The 24,546-nt window shown below is 44.4% G+C and overlaps 1 protein-coding gene across 1 annotated transcript in view; it reads left to right on the top strand.

Annotated features, from left to right (window-relative positions):
- The window catches only part of LOC310636105 (complement C4-B-like), an 89,136-nt gene extending 73,072 nt beyond the window's left edge, over positions 1–16,064 (top strand). Inside the window, exons 34-41 of the mRNA XM_083355632.1 lie at positions 1,208–1,298; positions 2,064–2,138; positions 3,948–4,053; positions 5,257–5,346; positions 6,259–6,351; positions 10,190–10,273; positions 12,316–12,448; positions 15,632–16,064. Coding sequence (XP_083211758.1) covers positions 1,208–1,298; positions 2,064–2,138; positions 3,948–4,053; positions 5,257–5,346; positions 6,259–6,351; positions 10,190–10,273; positions 12,316–12,448; positions 15,632–15,773 — 814 coding nt within the window. The 3' untranslated portion in view covers positions 15,774–16,064. The remainder of the gene's footprint in view (positions 1–1,207; positions 1,299–2,063; positions 2,139–3,947; positions 4,054–5,256; positions 5,347–6,258; positions 6,352–10,189; positions 10,274–12,315; positions 12,449–15,631) is intronic.
- The last annotated feature ends 8,482 nt before the right edge of the window (positions 16,065–24,546 follow it).

Raw genomic sequence — 24,546 nt, forward strand, 5'->3', positions numbered from 1 at the left:
AACACACAAACAAGCAAAGCCCCATTCACATGATGCAGGCAGCACACAAAACCACACGCTTTCCGGTCCACGGAGAAACTTCTCTCCGTGGAACCCGTCCCTCGTGCCCCAAAAGTTGGGGATCTCTGCTCTACCACATCTAACTCAGCCTGGGGTGGAGGGTGATTATGATGCTTTGTACAGGTAGTCCTTGATTTACAACCATTCATTTGGCGACCGTTCAAAGTCACAGTGGCCCTGGGAAAAGTGATTAATGGCCAGTTTTCATACAAAAAGGACCGCTGCATCATCCCTTGGTGGAGCAGTGGGCTAATGCCTCCTTAAGTAACACCAGCTGCCTGCAATTAGTGCAGGTTCGCATCCCACCCGGCTCAAGGTTGACTCAGCCTTCCATCCTTCCCAGGTAGGTAAAATGAGGACCCAGATTGTTGGGGGCAATTAAGCTGACTTTGTAATAATGCCGCTTGGTGTGTGTGTGAAAGCCCTAATAAGCAGGCATATACATAGAATGAAGGCTACTGCTAAGCTTGCAAGCCGCCCTGAGTCTTCGGAGAAGGGCGGGATATAAATGGGATTTTTTTTAAAAAATCCCCATGGTCATGTGATCAGAATTTGGGTGGTCGGCAAATTGTAACCTTCCCAGCCGGCTTCTGATAAGCAAAGTCAATATGGGAAGCCCGATTCGTTTAACAACCTCATGGGTCGCTTCACAACTTCAAGTGATTCACTTAACAGCTGTGGCCCCAAGTCGTAACATGGGGCACAGCCAATGGTGGAATTCAAATACCTGGACAACCAGTTCTCTTATTTGATGCAGGCCTGGGCCTCCGAGGCCAAGAACGGACTTCCGGAAGTGGCATCACACACTTCCGGCGGGCCGTTCTAGGCCTGGGAGGACTCCTCCAGGCCTCCGAGGCCTAGACTGGACTTCTAGTAGCCAGCCAGTTCTCTGAATGCAGCAAAATTTAGCTACCAGTTCTGCCAAACCAGTGTGAACCGGCTGAATCCCACCACTGGGCGCAGCACACTTAATATTTGTCTTGCTTAAGAGTGGGCATGTTGGGCTCAGCTGTGGTTGTAGCAGAAGGACGACCTGTAGCAACATTTATGTGGTCCAATTCATCCAATGTCCTCGTTTCTACTAAACCGCACAGGTCAAACAAAAGACATTGAACGATCTCTCCCACCTCCCAACCTTTTTCTACAGGAGACAAAGGGGGGCTCGTGTTTCCGGCATGGTCGTTGTTGACATCAGCCTGTTGAGTGGCTTTCAGCCTGATGAGATGGACCTTGCTCAGGTAGATCTTGGCAAAGTATTGTATTTCCCTTTAATATAGAACAAGTGTGGTTACTCAGACCAACCTCCTCCACGGCAGAAGCTCTTGGATCTGGCTATCCCTCAACTTGTCCCCATTTAGATGGGCAGAGACTGGAGGCTGAAAGACTGAGAAGGCAGGACTTCTCCATGTCTTACTGTTTTCTAGCCACCTTTGAGCTTGGCGGAAAACCCAACCCGGGGTCTCCAAACTGACAACTTTAGAGACTTGTAGACTTCAACTAAGGGACGCGGTGGCTCAGTGGGTTAGGACGCTGAGCTTGTTGATCAGAAGGTCGGCAGTTTGGCGGGTCGAATCCCGAGTGCCGCATAGCAGAGTGAGCGCCTGCTACTCGTCCTAGCTTCTGCCAACCTAGCAGTTCGAAAGCACGTAAAAATGCAAGTAGAAAAATAGGGACCACTACGGTGGGAAGGTAACAGCGTTCTTTGGCATCTAGTCATGCCGGCCACATGACCACGGAGACGTCCTCGGACGAGCGCTGGCTCTTCGGCTTTGAAACGGAGATGAGCACCGGCCCCTAGAGTTGGAAACGACTAGCACGCACGTGCGGGGGAACCTTTACCTTTACCTTTTTAGACTTCAACTCCCAGAATTCCTCAGCCAGCTCTGCGGGGCTAATGTTCCTGCCGATCTCCATCAAGTTCATCTTCCTTCTTCCCTACAGTTTGGGAGATCTGCTTGCTTCTTGTATTTCTTATGACTTTTCTGTCCCTCCTTTCTCTGCAGCTGCAAGAGGTCCCTGACCAATACATCAACCACTGGGAGATTCAAGGACAACAGCTGCTCCTGTATTTTGACCAGGTGACAAAACAGTCTATTCAGAGAGGGGCTGTTGGAGAAGGCACAGTTTTGGGGTCCTTGGTGGTTTCAGAGCTTGGTTTGCTTGAAGAGGTTCCATATCCAATCGACTAACATCACCAATTGGGAACGTCGGCAAGCAAACAGCCAGGCTGAGAGGGCCCCAAGGATTCCACAGATCAGCCCTGACCTTTATGCCGTACGGTCTCATCTGCTGAACCCAGCTGTACTTCTCCATGCCTGTGTGGGAAGGGGAGCTAAACCACACAGGTAGTCCTCAACTTACGACCATTCATTTAACAACTGTTCAAAGTTATGATGATGTTGGGAAAAAAGTGTCATAGGACTGGTCCTCTCGCTTAACAACCAGTGCAGCATCTCTGCAGTCCCGTGATTGAAATTCCAGTGCTTAGCAGCCATCATGTATTTACGATGATTGCAGCATCCGTGATCCGTGATTTGTTATTTGTGACATTCCGGGGGAGGGGTGGGAAACACGTGTGGTTATAACTTGAGGACTATCTGCAAGCCACTGATATCTGCCTTTTTAGACAATACAGTTCCTTCCAAAGGCTAGAGTCTTAATTTTGATCATCTGTGTTACCAGGGCTTTTTTTTTTTATCATAGAACGCCCAGAACGGAGTTCCGACACCTTTTTTTGGATGGAACCTTGTAGGGTAGGCAAGGCGGGTTGTATGACATGTGTGTGAGTTCCGGCACCTCTCTCTCTTTTTTTTTTTTACAAAAAAAGCACTGCGTGTTACTTTCTTTTTAAAGTTTAAAGTTTTATTGAATTTTTATACCGCCCTTTTCCCGAAGGACTCAGGGCGGTGAACAGGGCATATAAATAGAAATACAAAAGTTAAAAAAAGGATTAAATTATTGCCCAATTAAAACAATCAAAATATAAAAACATTAAAACCCTAACGTTCCCCCATCAGGCCAGGCCAGCTTGTTCGAATAGATGGGTCTTTAACCCGCGCCGGAAGGAGCGAAGATCCGGTGCCATCCGGAGCTCAACCGGCAGTTGGTTCCATAGTCCCTTTTGAAGCTCATCTTGGTTCCCTGCCCTTAATCATTGTTTGCAAAAGACCTAGCTAAACTGATGCCCAGCTTCATTTGCCTTCTCCAAACAGCAACCCACCCACCCAACCCCTAAGTTGGACTATACACCCCATCACAGCACCGTTCTTGTTTATGTTTTCTGTGAATAACTGGAATTATAGCCAACACATCCAGAGGTCAGCAAAGGGGGGGAGCTGAACTGCATGTTACAGATAGTCCTTGACGTACGACCACGACTGAGCCCAAAATTTATGTTGCTAAGTGAAACATTTGTTAAGTGAATTTTGCTCTAATTTTACAACTTTTCTTGCCACAGTTGTTAAAGGAATCTCCACAGTTGTTCGGTGAATCTAGTTTTCCCATCGACTTTGCTTGTCAGAAGGGGTGGAAAGGGGGGAATCCCGTGACCCCAGGGACATGCGACAGTCATAAATATAAATCAGTTGCCAAGCATCCGAATTTTGATCATTTGACCATGGGGATACTGCAATGGTTGTTGTGAAAAACCGTCATAAGTCCCTTTTTTCCCCAATTCCGTTGTGACTTTGAATGGTCAGTAAATCAACTGTTGTAAGTCGAGGACTATCTGTATTTGTAAAAACAATAGAAGCGGAATATAAACAAAGAAACAAACACACCTGTAAACTGATCATCCAATTTGCCCCCGAATGGAGGATTGTATCCTAGATCACAGAGGAAAGGTAGAATATAGCATTTTAAGTTTAAATATTTCTTTATGTTTCCAGGCACCAGAATCCGGTCGTGAGTGTATCGCTTTCAGGGCCAAACAGGTAGTTTCTGTGGGAAAACTGCAACCAGCCAGTGCGACCGTCTATGACTTTTACGAACCCAGTAAGTCAAAGCAAGCAACGGTTGTGGAAGGAGCTGGTAGGATGCATTTTTAATAAATAAATAAATAAATCAGTCTCTGATGGGCACAAATGATGTGTCAGACATGCTGTGATATCTCCTGAACAGGCATGACTGAATGTTTGTAAAGACTGTTTCAAAAGACATGACTAATTTTGTAGTATGGGCAGTCCTCGACTTAACAACCGCAACTGGGAGCAGAATTTCTGTCATAAATCAGGTCCCACCTGGTTTTACAACAATTTTTGCCACAGTTGTTAAATGAATCGCTGTGGTCCTTAAGCGGATCGCACAGTCTATTAGTCTGTTATTGGCTTATTTCAATGCATATGTCCTCCCATCTCAAAAGCACAAGTCGTAGTGTCTAACCACAGTTAAAAAATCCCATAAACAACCACATAGTACAGTCCATGGCAAATCAGGAGCCAAGATAAAAGCAAACAAACACCCCTAAAATCTTCATCAATATCACTGTTTCATAGACTCTGCCCTGCAGTCTGACACCCCCCCCCCCCACACACACCTGATAACACAACCATGTCTTTAAGACCTTAGGACAGAGGTCTCCAACCTGTGGGTTGCAGCCCACTACCGGGCTGTGGCCTCCTGGCCACCGGGCCATGGAACAGGCTGGCCAATGCGCTCACATGCGTGCGTGCACTCATCCCCACTCATGCTAGTACCACCGCCACTACGTCGTGCGGCGAAAACATGGCGCTGCACGGTGAAAATGGGCGGTGCTGGCAACCGTGTGCCAAAAACAGGGCAGTGCTAGCGACTGTCACGCAGACACTAGCACCGCCCCCTTTGCATCGTGCACGCTCACGGCCCCATTTGTGTCCGCACGCATGCATAAAATGCTTCCCCATCCTTTTCCCTCCAGTCCGCCAATCCAGAAAGGTTGAAGACCCCTGCCTTAGGTCGGGAATGTCAACAGGGTTGAGGCTAGTTTGATCTCTGGGAGTGGGGGAGATGTTTCAAAGAGCAAGCTGCCAGAGAGAGAAAACTTTCTTTTTCGGTCCCACCATACAGTTGTCTCCGATGGACGGGACCAAGAACACACTTCTCCTACTGGGTCTGATGGGATGTTTAGGAAGAGGCAGTTTGTCAAATAAGCTTAGCCCCTCATATTAACCCAGCTGCTGTTTATCTTTAGTTTCTGACTGTTCTACTCTCCCTTTGCAGATCAACGTTGCAGCATCTTCTACGGGGCTCCAAATAAGCCACAGTATGTCTCCGCGTTGTGCTCAGATGATGTCTGCCAGTGTGCTGAAGGTAAGGTTGCCTGGACAAGACAGTGGGTTTTAAGGGCTCTGAATTAAGGCCTTCGATTAAGGCCTGAGGCACCATGGACTGCCCTCTTCCTTCCACATCACAAGGAGAGCCCAGGTTTACTTCTGCAAGGTCAGCCAGAAAGGTGGATTCTCACGGATTGTTTAAGGTGAATGCAGATGATCTGCTCTCACTTGGAACAACCGGGCAGTTGGACAAAGGATTGTTTGAATAGCTTCTGTTTGCAATCAGGAATACGTTCTTGAGCAGGGGTCTTCAAACCTGGCCCTTTTATGACTTGTGGACTTCAACGCAGCCATTGCCTGGCTGAGGAATTCTGGGAGTTGAAGTCTGCAAGTCATAAAAGGGCCAAGTGTTCTTGAGGATGATTTTTCAGGAATGCAACTGAGGAAGGAGGAATCAAAATAATACTGAGCCTTTCTAGCAATTGCCAAACCCTACAGTGAGGCTGTTCTTCTTATGATACAGTCCTCCAACACCATGGCTGTGCAATATTAAAAGATTAGGACTTAATCGTACACAGAGAGAGACACACACACACACATTGATGATGATGCTCTATGCAAGATCTGGTAAATGCCTGTATCAGAACGGCCCTCCCAGTATTAAAATATCCATAGCCACTGGGTTTGCTCACTGTAACCACACTTCATGGTTAGCATAAAAGTTCTGATGGTTGATGCCAAAAGAACTACTACTTTCGGAAAGGCTCTTTGAGAATGTGAGGCCACTGCAAAAGTCTTGTTGTTTTGTCTACTTTCTCCACTCCTTAGCTAAACTCCCATGTGAAATTAAATTTTGTCTCTCAGCCGCGTAGGATTTAGATGCTAGATCTCCCCGTTCATGAAGGTGGTATCCAGGAACCAAACCATATTTCTTCCTTCTGCCAAACAGGCGCCTGCCCACGTTTGAAGCGTACCCTGGAGGATGCAATCACAGAAGCGAACCGGATGAACTTTGCATGCTACAGTCCCCGTGTGCATTATGGTAAGGGATGGAATGGAGACCCTCACTCTCTGCAGCCCGGATACCTTGAGCTGATGTCAATTTTCTTCCCTGAAAATTTGTTGTTGTTGTTAGTTGCAAAGTCGTGTCTGACCCCCATCGCGACCCCATGGACAACATTCCTCCAGGCCTTCCTGTCCTCTACCATCTTCTGGAGTCCATTTAAGCTCACGCCTACTGCTTCAGTGACTCCATCCAGCCACCTCATTCTCTGTCGTCCCCTTCTTCTATAGCCCTCAATCTTTCCCAGCATTTGGCTCTTCTCCAGTGAGTCCTTCCTTCTCATTAGGTGGCCAAAGTATTTGAGTTTTAGCTTCAGGATCTGGCCTTCTAAAGAGCAGTCAGGGTTGATCTCCTCTAGGACTGACCGGTTTGATCACCTTGCAGTCTTCTGCAGCACCATAGTTCAGAGGCCTCAATTCTTTGGCGCTCAGCCTTTCTTACGGTCCAACTTTCACATCCATACATTGTAACTGGGAAGACCATAGCCTTGACTATACGCACTTTTGTTGGCAGGGTGATGTCTCTGCTTTTTAGTGTGCTGTCTAGATTTGCCATGGCTTTCCTCCCAAGGAACAAGCGTCTTTTAATTGCTTGGCTGCAGTCCCCGTCTGCGGTGATCTTGGGAGCCCAGGAAAATAAAATCTGTTACTGCCTCCATTTCTTCCCCATCTATTTGCCAGGAATTGAGAGGGCCGGATGCCATGAAAATGTGTAACCATTGCTTATCCTTCCGTTCCTGGAGACCTACACCTCACAGTTCAGTTCCTTGTGTCTTTTCCTTTCCTTCTTGTGGCCTCTTTACATTTCTGCAAACATTTTGGCCAACCTCGGCACGAGGGAAGGCGCCTTGCAGTTTTGCAAAATCTCCCTCCCTCCCTCCCCTATTGTTTCCATGGAGGAGAACTTTTGAAATTAAAAAGCTGTGAAAGTAAAGAAAATTGACAGAGAGAATTTGAATGCCTAGACTTGGAAAAGAAGGAGAAGGAGAAGCAGTAACTTCAGTGGAGGAGGAGGAGGAGGAGGAGGGGGAGGGGGTTGGAGACATAATTTCAGGTGACATGTGAATTTGAAGGAGATGAAAATGGCCTGCCTTTCTCCTTCCACAGTATTATTATTGGGCCACTTGATCCATTAACAGTAATAATAGAAAGTAGTAGAAATGCCAATAGAAGCTGTGTAGTTAGCGCCCGTACCAAAAATACTGGAAAAGCTGGACACTATAGGAAGGGATAAAATCTCATTAATAATAATAATAATAACAACAATAATAATAACAATAAATCATCATCATCATCATCATCATCATCATCATCATCCATTTCTTGGAACAGTGCTATATTCCGACATTACCTTTACCCAAGATTCTGGGAGTTCTGGAAGTTGAAGTCCACGCATCTTCCAGTGGCTAAGGTTGAGAAGCCCTGATCCACGGAACACCTTACTGGCACTTTCCATCAAGCTTTTCAGACCTCATAAACCCGGGTTGAGCACTCATTTAGAAGAACACACTGCTGTTTTTTAAACATGGTTTAGTTCTGTCTTGAAAGAGCATAGGTCTATGCTGCACAGAATGTCCATTTAAGGAACAGCCATGTTGATCTATGTTTATTTTATTAGTTGTGTCTCCATTGGGTGCTAGATAGATTTTCTACTGATAATCCATTTCACCCTCCTTTATATTTTACTGTTTAGTGTTTCTTATTTCTACACTGAAAGCTTATGCACTGGAGACAAATTTCTTGTGTGTCCAATCACACTTGGCCAATAAAGAGTTCTATTCTGTTGTGTTCTGTTCTGTGTTCCGTACTGTTCTGTTCTGTTCAATTCTGTTCTGTTCTATATTCCATTCTGTTCCGTTCCATTCCATTCCATTCCACTCTTTGCTATTCTGTTCTGTTTTGTTCTGTTCTATTCTTGTACACAGCAGTATAATGCTTCCCTTAACTGGTTATTAGTTCTTGTGGCTTTTTGCCCAATATGCCACAGTTACATATGTGCATAGGTGGTAGACCAGCACTATTTCCTATTCCTTTCTGGCTTTGATAACTGTTCTTAGGTACACCCCAATCACAATTCCTCCATGGCTATCACTGACTACTTTGGGTTCCGCCAGCCACAAGGTCAGAACTGGGCTCCTTGGTCACTCTCATGGAGGCAAGTGTGTAGTGGGGTGCCCCAGGGCTCTGTTCTGGGCCCAGTGCTCTTCAACATCTTCATCAATGATTTGGACGAGGAGATAGATGGGGAACTCGTCAAATTTGCAGATGACACCAAGCTGGCAGGAATAGATGACACCCCAGAAGACAAGCTTAAGATACAGGAGATCTGGACAGACTTGAACACTGGGCACTATCTAACAAAATGAAATTCAGTGGTGAAAAAAGTAAGGTTCTACATTTAGGGAAGAAAAACCAAATGTACAGGTATAGTATAGGGGGTACCTTGCTCAATAGTAGTAACTGTGAGAGGGATCTCGGAGCCCTAGTGGACAATCACTTAAATATGAGCCAGCCATGTGCTGCAGCTGCCAAAAAAGCCAACACAGTGCTAGGCTGCATTAACAGAGGGATAGAATCAAGTTCACGTGAAGTATTAATACCACTTTACAATGCCTTGTTAAGGCCACACTTGGAATACTGCATCCAGTTTTGGTCACCAGAATGTATAAAAGATGTTGAGACTCCAGAAAGAGTACAGAGAAGAGCAACAAAGATGATTAGGGAACTGGAGGCTAAAACATATAGGGAACGGTTGCTGGAATTGGGTATGTGTAGTTTAACGAAGAGAAGAGTGAGGGGTGACATGATAGCAGTGTTCCAATATCTCAGGGGCTACCACAAAGAAGAGGGAGTCAAGCTATTCTCCAAAGCGCCTGAAAGCAGGACAAGGAGCAACGGATGGAAACTAGTCAAGGAGAGAAGCAACTTAGAACTAAGGAGAAACTTCCTGACAGTTAGAACAATTAACCAGTGGAACAACCTGCCTCCAGAAGCAGTGAATACTTAAAAACACTGGAAGTTTTTAAGAAGAGACTGGACAGCCATTTGTCCGAAATGATATAGGATTTCCTGCCTGAGCAGAGGGTTGGGCTAGATGACCTTCAAGGTCCCTTCCAACATTATTATTATTATTATTATTATTATTATTATTATTATTATTATTATTATTGTTGTTGTTGTTGTTGTTGTTGTTGTTGTTGTTGTTAGTTATTGTTATTGTTATTTATTATTATTATTATTATTATTTGAAGCCCATTAATTATCAGTGACTTCCTCCTGCTTTACCCCCAGCTCCCTTCCACTCCTCTTGTCAGCTAGGATATTTTGAATGCAGATTTAGTGCACTCTCAGAAGAGCCCATGCTCAGAAATAGCCTCTAAGAGTTCGTAGGTGGGGTTGACTGGTTTCACCAAGAATGAGATCTTGTAGCACTTACCACCTATTAGCTGGGAGATTTGGCAGGTGGCCCAACCTATTCTTCTAAGATTCCATCCAAATTTGACCCATCTCCTCCAAATTAAAGGAAGTGGTTAGTAGTGTTTCCCCCCCACACACACCCCTTTGCTGGTCAGTGATGTTTAAGTGGGAGAGAAAACAAAGCCAGGGGAATCCGCCACTCCCTTTGGTTAACTTGACCTCAAAAAAATAAGTCAGCACTGCTTGCTAGACTCATTACTTTAGCTGAAGAAGGATTGGCATTGAAGGCAACACTGTGTGTGCCAACTACTTTCCTGCTGCCTCAGGGATCGGTGGAGAAACATCCCTAATTCTGCTCATTAGTAGGGCAAAAGATGACAGCTTTTGTCCCCTCTTCACAGCGTTCCTGGTTCGAGTGGAGCGTGAGAGCCAAGAAAGTGCCTTCCGGGTCTACGAAGCTAAAATCAAGGATCTCCTGCAATTCAGTAAGTAGCCTTCCTTTCACGGGGTTTTTGTTGCATCAATTTTACTACCGTAGGAGATGATGGGGCTGAGCCTGAGGGAGGGATCAAACGCGTCCTCAGTCTTGAGTCCCCTCGCGCTAACAAGAGATCTACATCCAGTCCACCTTGAATTCCTTTGACTCTTATCGAACGCCAATTTGTTTTGACCGTTAGTAATTCAGCTTCTTGTGGAGAACTTTAGCATATAATGAACCTATATATTCATGTGAATGGCCTGGACCCGATTACCCGCACTTGACAACTACCTGTTGTATTATGTGTGTATGTATTAATAGAATAGAATAGAATAGAATAGAATAGAATAGAATAGAATAGAATAGAATAGAATAGAATAGAATAGAATAGAATAGAGAATATAAAATGAATAGAATAGAATAGAATAAAATAGAATAGAATAGAATAGAATAGAATAGAATAGAGAAGAGAGAATATAAAATGAATAGAATAGAATAGAATAGAATAGAATAGAATAGAATAGAATAGAATAGAATAGAATAGAAGAATAGAATAGAATAGAATAGAATAGAGAAGAGAAGAGAATAGAGAATAGAAAATGAATAGAATAGAATAGAATAGAATAGAATAGAATAGAATATGAATAGAATAGAATAGAATAGAATAGAATAGAATAGAATAGAATAGAATAGAATAGAAAATGAATAGAATAGAATAGAAAATGAATAGAATAGAAAATGAATAGAATAGAATAGAATAGAAAATGAATAGAATAGAATAGAATAGAATAGAATAGAATAGAATAGAATAGAATAGAATAGAATAGAATAGAAAACAAATAGAATAGAATAGAAAATGAATAGAATAGAATAGAATAGAATAGAAAATGAATAGAATAGAATAGAATAGAAAATACAGAATAGAATAGAATAGAATAGACTAGAATAGAATAGAATAGAATAGAAAATACAGAATAGAATATGAATAGAATAGAAAATGAATAGAACAGAATAGAATAGAATAGAATAGAATAGAATAGAATAGAATAGAATATGAATAGAATAGAAAATACAGAATAGAATAGAATAGAATAGAATAGAATAGAATAGAATAGAATAGAATAGAATAGAATAGAATAGAATAGAATAGAATAGAATAGAATGTTATTCTATGGGAAGGGACCTTGTAGGTCATCTAGTCCAACCCCCCCACCCAAGCAGGAGCCCCTACGCCATTTCTGACAAATGGCAGTCCAATCTCTTCTTGAAAGCTTCCAGTGACGAAGCTCCCACAACTTCTGAAGGCAATCTGTTCCATTGGTTGATCGTTCTCAGTGTCAGATATTGACCAAGTTTCAGAAATTTAAGGCTAGGATGCCACTAGGATTTTTAGCATGCCTTGGTCAGCTGTGTCGCAACATGACCATGTGATGTTGTGACCACTGGGCTGTACAGCCAACAATTTTTTAACTCAGGAGAAATGGCTGCAAACACAGTTCTGCCACCAGATCATTGAGGGGGTCAGTGGAAGGGCACCCTAGTAGGAAGAGGATTAATTTACAGGTAATTTAATTTACAACTGTTCATTTAGTGACTGTTTGAAGTTATAAAAAAGTGACATGACCATTTTTCATATTTACAACTATTGCAGCCTCCCCACGGCCCTGTGACCAAAATTCAGATGCCTGGCAACTGACTCATATTTATGTCAGCTGCAGTGTCCCGGGGTCATGTGATCATTTCTCATGACCTTATGACAAGCTAAGTCAAGGGGAAAGCCAGATTCACTTAGCGACCAAGTTGCTAACTTAACAACTGCAGTGATTCACTTAACGATCATGTCAAAAAACATCGTGAAATGGCATAAAACTCACTTAATAACTGTTTTGCTTAGCAACAGAAATTTTGGGCTCAACTGTGGTCCTATGTCAAGGACTACCTGTGGATGTTAGGGCAGCAGAAAAGCACACCGCCTTGTTTGATGCCTTTATATATTTTTTCCAGATTTCCAACCTTAGATTTTTTCTCTCTCTCTCTCTCTCTCTGTAGCTGCAGACTCCAGAATTGAAGTCGGCCAAATCCGTCGCTTTGTGGTTCGGGCTGCTTGCAAGACCCGCTTGGCTGCAGGCAAAGAATATTTGTTGATGGGACACGACGGGGAAACTCGTGACTCAGATGAGCGGTAGGTTGGGAAACAAGACAGGGAAATTCGGTGTGTGGTATGTCGGCAGACAGACAGGAAGACCAAATGCAGAAGTGTGCAGTTAGAGGTCCTTGACATGTATGACCATGGAGAAGGGAGTTCAGTTAAGTATATAACAACAACACAAGAACAACAAAGGAATTCACATCAAAGTTTGTTATAAAGTAATAGTTACAATCTAATATTAAGATCACCATTGTGCGGTTACTTTTGCGTGCGTGTGTGTGTTTATATATCGATAAAAGGAAATGAGACAAAGCAAATTTAATAAAAAATAAAATCTTAAAAACAGAAAAGAAAAAAGGAAATAATAAGAAAAACTACTGACTCCCCACTTTCGTAGGATAGATAGATAGATAGATAGATAGATAGATAGATAGATAGATAGATGATAGATAGATAGATGATAGATAGATAGATAGATAGATAGATAGATAGATAGATAGATAGATAGATAGACAGACAGATAGATACATACACACACACATACATAGAGAATGGATGGATGGATGGATGGATGGATGGATGGATAGACAGACAGACAGACAGATAGATGATGGATGGATGGATGGATGGATGGATGGATGGAGATTAAGGTAGATATAGATGATAGATAGGTGATAGACAGACAGAGATAGATAATAGATAGATGATATATATATTTAATTTAATTTAATTTAATTTAATAACATTTATATACCGCCCTTCTCCCTGAGGACTCAGGGCGGTTCACAGGGCAGAATAAAATAACCAATACAAACATTAAAAACAGATTAAACAATTGCCCTAGTTAAAAACAATATAAATACAACGCTAAAAACCCCCAGAAAAATTAAAAAACAAAAGATAAAACAACCCCAACACTCCCCCTCAGGCTAGGCCGGCTTGTACAAACAAAAATGTCTTGAGATCGCGGCGAAAGGAGCGAAGATCGGGCGCCATCCGGAGCTCTACCGGTAGCTGATTCCACAGCTCCGGAGCGCCCACAGAGAAGGATCTCCCCCTGGGGGCCACCAATCGACATTCTCTGATCGGTGGCACCCTGAGGAGGCCCTCTCTGTGGGAACGCACAGGGCGCAGGGAGCTTGATGCCGGCAGCAGATGTTCCCTGAGGTACTCCGGCCCCATGCCATGGAGTGCTTTGAATACCGTTACCAGTACCTTGAATCTCACCCGGAAGACAACTGGCAACCAATGCAGCTCACGGAGCAGAGGTGTAACGTGGGAGTATCGGGAGACTCCCAACACCACTCTCGCGGCTGCATTCTGTACCAGTTGGAGCTTCCGAGTGGTCCTCAAGGGCAGCCCCATGTAGAGAGCGTTGCAGTAGTCCAGACGAGAGGACACGAGCGCATGAGTGACCGTGCACAGATCATCCCGGCTAAGATAGGGCCGCAACTGACGCACCAGGCGAACCTGTGCAAAGGCCCCCCTAGTCACGGCTCCTATATGATCTTCCAAGGTGAGCCGTGAATCTAGGAGGACCCCCAAGTTGCGAGCCCTATCTACGGGGGGTAATAATTCACCCCCCATAGTTAGAGGTGGAATGTCCGAATAAACCCGGGATGAAGATATGCAAAGCCACTCAGTCTTGTCGGGGTTGAGCTGGAGTCTGTTCCTCCCCATCCAGACCCGAACCGCCTCCAGGCAACGGGACATCACGTCGAGGGCATCACTGGGGTGGTTTGGGGTCGAAAAGAAAAGTTGGGTATCATCAGCGTACTGATGATACCCAACTCCAATGCCACGAATGATCTCACCCAGCGGCTTCATGTAGATGTTGAACAGGAGAGGCGAGAGGACCGACCCCTGAGGAACTCCACAAATGAGAGACCTCGCGGTCGACCTCTGCCCCCCTGCCAACACCGACTGCGAACGTCCCAAGAGATAGGAGGAGAACCACCGTAAAACTGTGCCTCCCACTCCCAATCCCCTGAGATGCCGCAGCAAGATACCATGGTCGATGGTATCGAAAGCCGCCGAGAGGTCTAATAGGACTAGGACAGAGGAATGCCCCCTGTCCCGAGCCCTCCAGAGATCATTCACCAGCGCGACCAATGCCGTCTCCGTGCTGTGCCCGGGCCTGAAACCCGATTGGTACGGGTCTAGATAATCCGCTTCATCCAGGACCAGAGGGAGCTGATGCGCCACCACACTCTCAACAACCTTCGCAAGAAAGCGAAGGTTGGAGACAGGACGAAAGTTATTCAATACAGCCGGGTCCAGGGCAGGCTTCTTGAGGAGAGGCCTCACCACCGCCTCCTTCAAGACGGCGGGGAAGATACCCTCACTCAAAGAAGCCGATATAACTGCCTGGAACCAGCTGCGTGTCCTCTCCCGGGCTGCATAAACCAGCCAGGAAGGGCACGGGTCCAATAAACATGTGGTGGTGCTCAGCCTCCCCATGATCCTGTCCACTTCCTCCGGAGTCACAGAATCAAACTCCTCCCAGATGATATCGACAAGACCACCCGTGTCCTGATCGATATATATATATATAGAGAGAGAGAGAGATGATAGATAATAGATAGGTATACAGTATATAAAAGATAGATAGATAGATAGATAGATAGATAGATAGATAGATAGATAGATAGATAGATAGATAGATAGATAGATAGACAGACAGACAGACAGACAGACAGGCGAGTGGGTGGGTGGGTGTGTGGGTGGATGAGAGACACACAGAGAGAGGGGAGGGGGATTTTAAGAAGACAGAATGTTATGCCGTTCATCGGTGGACACAGAGGTGGCTGTGCACAGAATCTAGCCCATTCTTGTAGTAACTGGGGGTGTTATTCTATGATGCCGCTCATGGTTTTCTATCAGTGTTCATAGCGCCTGTCCTCAAAGCCTGCAGAGGCTTCAGAGCATACAGCTCACCAGTGGGTTCTGTCAGCAGCTGCAGCTTCTAAGTCCCTTGGGTGGATCTCACAGGGTTTCTTTCACAGGGCCTTCCTAGCGCTTGTTGTGGTCCACCTCACGGTCACTTCCCTAGATTCCAGAACACTGTAGAGAGCAACGGTGGTCCTCCATTCTGATGACATGTCCCATCCATTTCACCTGGGTTCTGATCATCAGGGACTCAAATGCTGCCTCTCCTAGCCCTTCAGGGAAGGGGCGTCATGCCAGACTTGCACTCAGTGACCTCTCTTTCTGCAGCCCCCAGTACCTGCTGGATAAGAACTCCTGGATAGAAGAGCAACCAGATCCTCGGCGTTGTAAAGCCACCCAGTATCGCAACACTTGCTGGCAACTTCAGTCTTTCACCACCTCCTTTGGTATAAACGGCTGCCGCATCTGAGACAAATAACCCCCTGCGCCTTTGACTACTCTGAGGCACCAGGAACTGCACCTCTTTTATGGAATACCGCACACACACACACACACACCCGGGCTGAAAACCTCCTCTTCACTGCTGTGTTGTGAGTCACTTAAAGCTTTGTGATGAGAGGATCTGAAGACGAAGAGTCTGTCAACATCAGAGCAGAATAACAGAGTTGGGAGGGACCGTGGAGGTCTTCTAGTCCAACCCCCTGCTCAGGCAGGAGACCCTAGAGTGTCTTTCCAGACAAATGGCTGCCCAGTCTCTTCTTAAAAACCTCCAGTGTTGGAGCATTCACCACTTCTGGAGGCAGGTTGTTCCACCGATTAATTGTTCTATCTGTCAGGAAGTTTCTCCTTAGTTCTAGGTTGCTTCTCTCCTTGACTAGTTTCCATCCGTTGCTTCTTGTCCTGCCTTTGGGTGCTTTGGGGAATAGCTTGAGTCCCTCCTCTTTCTGGAAGCCCCTCAGATATTGGAACACTGCTATCATGTCACCCCTAGCCCTTCTTTTCACTAAACTAGACATACCCAATTCCTGCAACCCATGGTGGCGAACCTATGGCACGGGTGCCACAAGTGGCACACGGAGCCCTCTCTGTGGGTACACGTGCCATCATCCCAGTCCTAGGCCTTCAGCTGAGTTTTATAAAACCTTTTCGCTTTAGGCCTCCGCTGCCATGTGCAAAAAAAAGGAGGTTCAATCAATCAATCAATTTCAACTTCTCACGGGGAAAAAAATGTTCTCACAGAGTTGGAATTGATTGATTGAACTTTTTAGTCCCACCCAGTCTGCCGTTACCGCCACAGCCATGCCTACCCAAAGGGCCACGCCCATCCGGCACCCAACGATACATAAGTGGGTTTTGGGTCGCAGTTTGGGCACTCGGTCTCTAAAAGGTTCGCCATCACTACGACAACTGTTCTTCGCATTTTTTAGCCTCCAACCCCCTGATCATCTTTGTTGCTCATCTTTGCACTCCTTCTAGAGTCTCAACACCTTTTTTTTTTTATATCGTGGCAACCGAAACTGGATGTAGTATTCCAAATCTGGTCTTACCAAGACATTCGGTCAGGCAAACTGAAGTAATTTTTAACAGAAAACAGCCAGATATTAAATTACCTCTAAGTTGGGATGTCTTGTAGAGTTTGGCTCAATGTGACAACCATTCCTTTGAAAGTCTTTCATTCTCTTCAGAATGATTGTTGCTACAGAATCATTTTTGTGCTGATGTGAATTTCGGAGGGTGGGGGTTTCCTAGCCAAAGCCCCGTTTCACACCATTCGCTGCATTGATTATTTATAATCTGAAGTGCTTTCCATCCGAGAACAAATTCTTTTCTGAAGCCCACCTTTTCTTGGGGGGGGGGGGGAAAGAACCAAAGCAAATGAGGGTCTCTTGTTACTAAAAATGAGGATGCCCCCCACCCCCTTTCCTTCTTCCCTAATTTTGGATTTCCCAGGGACTTATCACTATGCATTCAACTTTCTGTTTGGCTGGACAGACCTCCGAGTTTCACATTCTCCCAGGTTCAAATGTTTACCATCCAACAGTCTTTCTGTCTGTTTCTGAAAAACCTGAATTTTGGTAAGTCCTAATCAAATAAAAAAAAACTGTATAAAAATTCCCAGGGTTTGCAATTTCACAAACTAAAATTTTCAGTCCTCTCCCTGGGCAGCACCTACCTCTGAATAGTCTAATCACACACACACACACACACACACACACACACACACATACACACACACCTCACAAAAAACAACAACCCTTGAGCTATCCCTTTCAGTAATCTGCTTAGCCATGTTGGTTAGGATTTAGGAATTCATAATCCCATGTATCTGGATTAGTTTTGACCAAATAGGTATGTCTGACAATGAGTTGGCAATGTTTTGCACTATTTTTTTCATGCAATAAAATAGTTTACTCTCATTTCGTTTCCCCTTGCCATTTGTTAATTCTTGATTCTGCTAAGGACTTAGCCACTCAGTTCTGATCCTTCTGTAATGGCAGCTTTTTTGTATGTAAAGGCTGGAAAGGTAGAGGTGGAAGGGAAATTTTGTCCAAGATTGTCTCCAGATTTGCATTTCCTCAACCGATAGGCTAGCTCTACACAATTCCTAGTGGGAAAAGGGCCAGATGAATAACTTAAAAAATTATAGGTCACAAAGGAATACAGGGAGTCCTTGACTTACCGCCACCATTGGAACAAACATTTCTGTTGTTTAGCAAGGCAGTTGTTAAGTGACTTTTAGCAATAGCACTTATATACAGCTTCTCTGTGCTTTACAGTGCTTTTCTAAGCAGTTTACAGAGTCAGCATATTTTCCCCCAACCATCTGGGTCCTCATTTTACCAACCTCAGAAGGATGAAAGGCTGAGTCAACCTTGAGCCGATGAGAATCGAACTGCCAAACTGCTGGTAGCCGGCAGTCAGCAGAAGTAACCTGAAATAATGCATTCTAACCACTCCGCCACCACCATGGCATGGAAAAATGGAGTTTTGACCCGTTTTACAACCTTTCTTGCCAGAGTTGATAAATGAGTCACTGCAGTTAAGTTAGTAACACAGTTGTTAAGTAAATCTGGCCTCCCCATTGACTTGAAGGTCACAAAAGGTGATAATAACACTGCAAATGTCATTCAATATGAGTCAGTTGCCAAGATTTCTGAATTTTGGTCACATAACCGTGGGTATGCTGCCACCGTCACAAGTGTGAAAAACTATCCTGCAGAAACAGGAAACCAGACCTAGCAAAGTTGGAAGGGACCTTAGAGGTCTTCTAGCCCAACCCCCTGCTCAGGCAGGGAAGCCTATATGTCCTAAGTCACTTTCCTCAGTACTGTTATAAATTTGGTCACTAAACAAATGGTTATAAGTGGAGGACTATCTGTAGCCGGTACACCAATCAGCTGTTCAGTGGCTTACCAGGTGGGGTGACAATGGAGCTGGCAGTGGCTCTCAAGTCTGGAGGTAATTGGTACCATGTATTCTAGAATGGAAGAGGTTGCAAAAATCTAGACCAGGGGTAGGCAACCTTGGCTCTTTTATGACTCGTGGACTTCAACTCCCAGAATTCCTGAGCCAGCCATGCTGAGGGGAAAGGGAGAGGTTTCCAAGCTGAGCCATGCTGGCTCAGGAATTCTGGGAGTTGAAGTCCACAAGTCATAAAAGAGCCAAGGTTGCCTACCTCTGGTCTAGACAGTGGTGGAACAATGTTTACTGGCAGTTTATTAGTTTTTGTTTAAAAAACAACAACAACACCGCTGAATCACACAAGGTTTACATGACAGATCACATGTTCCAACTAGAGTGGACTACAGGTAGTCCTCACCTTACGACCACAACAGAGCCCAAAATTTCTATTGCTAAGTGAGACAGTCGTTAAGTGAGTTTTGCCCCATTTTATGACCTTTCTTGCCACAGCTTAGGTGAATCGCTGCACTTGTTAAGCTAGGAACACAGTTGTTAAGGGAATCTGGCTTTCCCCCTTGACTCTGCTTGTCTGTCAGGAGGTCGCAAAAGTTGATCGCATGGCCCCGGCAACACTCGCAACTGTCATAAATATGAACCAGTTGCCAAGCCTCCGAATTTGGATCACATGATCATGGGGAAGCTGCAAAGGTCACTGTTGTGTAGTGAGTTTAAGCCCAATACATAACAGTCACAACTGTGAAAAATGGCCATAAGTCACCTTTTTCAGTGCCGTTGTAGCTTTGAACAGTCACGAAATGAACTGTTGTAAGTCGAGGACTACCTATACTAGCATCACAATTCCTGCTGTGGTCTATCCCAACCTAGAAGGCCACCCCTTGGAGAAGCTAATCCACAAATCAGCTAGAATAAGGGTCCACCAACTCCCTGGTCGGTGGACCAGCACTGCGGCATGCCAGAAACCGGGCCGCAAAGCCCCATCCATGGGATGCAGGCAGCATGCAAAACCACACCCCCTCCGGTCCGGGGAGAAACCTCTCTCCACGGAATTGGTCCCTGGTGCCCAAAAGGTTGGGGGCCGCTGAGCAGGAATGTCCAAGTGAGCTAAAAGCAACATTTCAACTTTGGTGGTGGCGATGGTGATGTTCTCAACAGACCAATTCCACTTGGAAATATCTTCAGCCGCCAGTTCCAAAATAATGGAACAAGCCGCTTTGATGTTCCAACCCCAGAGGGTGGATTTGGGGAACGGGAGGGTCTCAGGAAAGGAGAGAAGAGCTTTACAAACCACATTAGGCCCACAAACCAGAATCTGTCCAATTCGGTCCTAGGATGTTGCTTGCCAAGAAAAACAACTTCATATTTGGGAAGGAAAAAAAATTGCAGGTCTGGAAAGATACGATCCTTCATGGTTCATATAGCGGTGGGGTTGTTGTTTTTTTTACACGTTTTAACTTTCCTGCAAAAAAAGAAACGAAACTGAGGCATAAAAAACTTGGCTGTGGTTGGGATAGCATCCTCTGTGCTGACAAAATGAATACGAATTACCACTGCCCCATAAACATTATTGCAATGAACATTCTGAAAAATATGACTTTAAAAAATACGAATGAGGGGAAAAAATGAATATATATTGAATATATTATCACTCTCATTGATGTCTTTATAAATATTTTTTCCCTCTAGGGACAGGAATTTCAGCTGGAAGTTGTAGTCATAAATCGAGACAGCTCCATTTTCTTGAATAGGGTTTAAGGGGGGTGTTTGGCCAAAAACAGAAAAAGAGCCACAAATTATAGTCATGTGATGGGATGCAGCAACTGGTCGTAAATATAAGTTGCCAAGGACCTGAAATGTAATCATGTGGCCATGAGTGGGCAGCATAAAGCACCCTTTCCAAGGCAACAGTAACTTCAAATGGCTGTTAAACAATTGGCTGTAAATTGAGGATTATCTGTGTCATGCCTTCATCCTATGTATCTCTGTTACATCTCACCCATATTAGTGCATGTGATCAATTCAACAATAATTTTGACAGTTTTGAAAATAGGGAGGGGAAACTTCCAACTTCTATATCCCCCCTCCCTCCAGTAATCCATTTGCACCACAAAAATCACACTGAGAAAACGGCTGAATTCATACGATGCAATAATAATGCTGTTTTTTCAAAAGCCTGGGTATGGGAACAGTTATCCCTCAAAAGCATCCTCCTTCCATCCTTCTCTTTAAAAAAAGGAGGGGCTGAAAACTCTAGGCCTGACCACTTATCCAGGGACATTAGATGACCTTCAGTTCTCCAGAAGATTGAAAAGAGACCAATAAAAGAGAATATTTGTAGGTCAGGGTTGAAATGGGGGGGGGGTCCTTGGTGCTCTCTGAGCTTGCTTGTTTACTTGCAGACGTTTCATTAGCCAAACTGGGCAACATCATCAGCGCTAGTAAGGAAAGGGGTCTGCTCTCATTTTATATTCGTGCTAGAGAATTTCTAGAAGCCTGGCACTCTGGCATAGTATCCCTCAATAGACACATAAGACATAAACAATATCTACATTACTCTGCAAAAGAGATAATCAATGAGCCAAAAAGGAACAAAAAAACCAAAACACTTCCCCAGCAGCAATCAGTACCAGATCATCATAGACAGTGCTTTTTTTGTAAAAGAAAAAGGTGCCGGAACTCACACATGTCATACAACCCGCCTTGCCTACCCTACAAGGTTCCATCCAAAAAAGGTGCCGGAACTCCGTTCTAAGCGTTCTATGAGAAAAAAAGCCCAGATTAATACCAGACTAACAATCAAGAAGCAAACAATGCTCAGTCAAGGAACTGCCAAACAAGTTAACAGCAAACAGCGCAGCCAAAGAACTACCAAGGTCACTTCCATCCACACTGACAGGAAAAGGCACTAGAACAGACATGTCAAACACAAGGCCCGGGGGCCAGATCCGGCCCGCGAAGTGGTTTCATGTGGCCCGCGAAGCCATCCTGGAAACAGTGAGGGACCGGCCCCCACTGCCTTGGCCCTGGCCCAGAGACCCTCCTTCTGCCAGAGACCCCCAGATCTGTCCCACTCCTGCCCAGGCCCCCATAGGCACCCTTGATGCGAACGATGTAGAGCTGGCCACGCCCACCCAGTAGGCCATACGCACTCTAGCCACGCCCACTCAGTAGGCCCCGCCCACCCTGGCCATACCCACCCGGCCCCCTGAGGGCAACTGCAATGCTGATGCGGCCCTCAATGAAATTGAGTTTGACACCCCTGCACTAGAATATAAAATGAGAGAACACCCTATTCCCTTCTAGCACTGATGATGTTACCTAGTTGGGTAATGAAACGTCTGCAAGAAAACAACCAAGTTCAGAGTGTACCAAAGAACCTTTACTGAGAAGAGAGTTGGCGGACCAATTTCTCCAACAGCACCCACTCAATTTTAAGCTATTTTTGTATCCAGATTAAAAAAAAACACATTGCTTTAAACTAAAAACACCTTTCATTTATTCATACCTTATTCTGCAATTATTTTCATCCTCTATTTAAACATTCTCTCTTCTGCTCCTGTTACAGAGCATTTGCACGTAAACAGCCGGTCGAATATCTAGGCTGCATTGGCAGCCGGAAAGAAACAGGGCGGGTTGGGTTAATCAGTTTCAAAATGATCATTATAATGCCATATTAGTCAGTCAGTGGAGTGCCACAGCAAAAAAAAAAAATTTCAGTATCTGCAGAATGCAGCCATATACAAATTTTGGAACTAATTAAAAGTTGTTGGCTTAAGAACACGGAGGAAACAGTCGTTCCCTTCCAGAAAGATAAAATAGTCTGATCACAGGCTTGCTTGCCAATGTTACTGCAGACATGTTGAAACCATGTCTCTAGTAAAAAGACAGAGGCACGCTCCTAAAGTAATTGTGCTAATCTATTCTGTGTTTTTTTTTTAAAAAAATGGATTTTCTAAGATAAATAAGATGAAAGACACAAGAGAACAACCATTGCAGTTATCTAAAAAAAAAAGGTTAAATCATGGCATCTGGAACAACACTTGTTAATCTGAGATATTTCGTGGCTCATTCAAGCAACTTCATCAGTCAAAATTTTAAAAAAAAAGTGGATAGGCAGCGGGTTAGAGAGGCATTGGAACGTACCAACTCTTGTCATATCAACTTCAGGGGTTTCTCCCCAAAATGTATTGTGCTATGTCGATGAAGACGCAATCATCCAGGCCAAAAGTATCTTAAAAAGTTAAATCGTGGCAACTGGACCAGAATTTGTTAAATCTTAGATCAGGGGTAGGCAACCTCGGCTCTTTTATGACTCATGGACTTCAACAAAAGAGCCTTGGTGGAGCAGTGGGCTAATGCCTCCATACCGTCAGCTAGGCAATGTCGGCTGGCGACCCCCAGGGGGAGCGCCAGTCCTATGGAATCAGCTCCCCCCTGAGCTTCGGATGGCCCAAAATCTCCAATCCTTTTGCCGCGGCCTCAAAACACTCCTATTCCACCAGGCTGACCTGGACTGACAGGCATTTTAATTAATTATATTTACAATTTTTAATTTATTTTTAGTTTTTTTAATTGTAATTTATTTCACAGATGATTTTAATTTTATTTTTATCTTAATTTCTGTACTTATTATATGTTTTGTTGTTAGCCGCCCTGAGTTCTTCGGGAGATAGGGCGGGATATAAATCCCATTAATAAATAAATAATAAATAAATAAATAAGTAACACCAGCTGCCTGCAATTAGTGCAGGTTCGAGTCCCACCAGGCTCAAGGTTGACTCAGCCTTCCATCCTTCCGAGGTAGGTAAAATGAGGACCCAGATTGTTGGGGGCAATAAGCTGACTTTGTAATAATGCCGCTTGGGGGGGGGGGGGAAGCCCTAATAAGCAGGCATATACATAGAATGAAGGCTATTGCTAAGCACATTGATTGTGCTTAGATTGTAAGCCGCCCTGAGTCTTCTGAGAAGGGCGGGATATAAATGGGATTAAAAAAAAGAAAAACTCCCAGAATTCCTCAGTCAGCATAGCTGACTCAGGAATTCTGGGAGTTGAAGTCCATGAGTCATAAAACAGCCGAGGTTGCCTACCCCTGTCTTAGATTTATTTATTTATTTATTTATTTATTTATTTATTTATTTATTTATTTAATACTAATTCTATACCGCCCTTCTCCCAAAGGACTCAGGGCAGTGAACAGGGCAAGAATAAAAATACAGATGTTTCATTGATCATCCAAGCAACTTCATCTATCAAAATAATAATAAAAAAAATAGATACCACCACAGATCATCTCACTCTGGAAGATGGAAAGAAAGCGTGGAGAGAAAAAACACTTGTAAGAAAGTATTCTTGAGGCTGGTGCTTGTAGAAAAAAACAGTGATACACCTTAGTTAGGAAAAGGGCCTAACTCAAGCCTAGGGACAGATAAGATCTTGCATGAGCTCTCCGTCAATCAGATTGGTACCTTAGCTGAGCGAGTGAAAATTAGCAAAGAGGATGGAATCAAAAGAGGAAGTAAGTACTGAACACCCAAAGTTCAATCTAACCAACCGAATACCTACAAACATGCCAAATCAGTCTTTGAGACAAAGCTAAAACCGCAGAATCCCGCCGCCCTCTGGGGTCTGCATCTGTTGCTCCTGAGGATTTATTGTCACTCACACAGGTCCCTGCTAATCTTTTCTGCATTGTTCCAATTTTAGTATGTATGCTAGTGAGTGAGCACAGTCAATAGACTTACACGTACAGAAAGCTGGTGTGGGCAAAGATGAAGGCTGATGAAGGAGGAAGAGGAAGAGGAAGGAGGAGGGAGGAGGAG

The sequence above is a fragment of the Vipera ursinii genome, assembly GCF_947247035.1.
Source record: "Vipera ursinii genome assembly, chromosome: 2".
Taxonomy (NCBI): Eukaryota; Metazoa; Chordata; class Lepidosauria; order Squamata; family Viperidae; genus Vipera; species Vipera ursinii.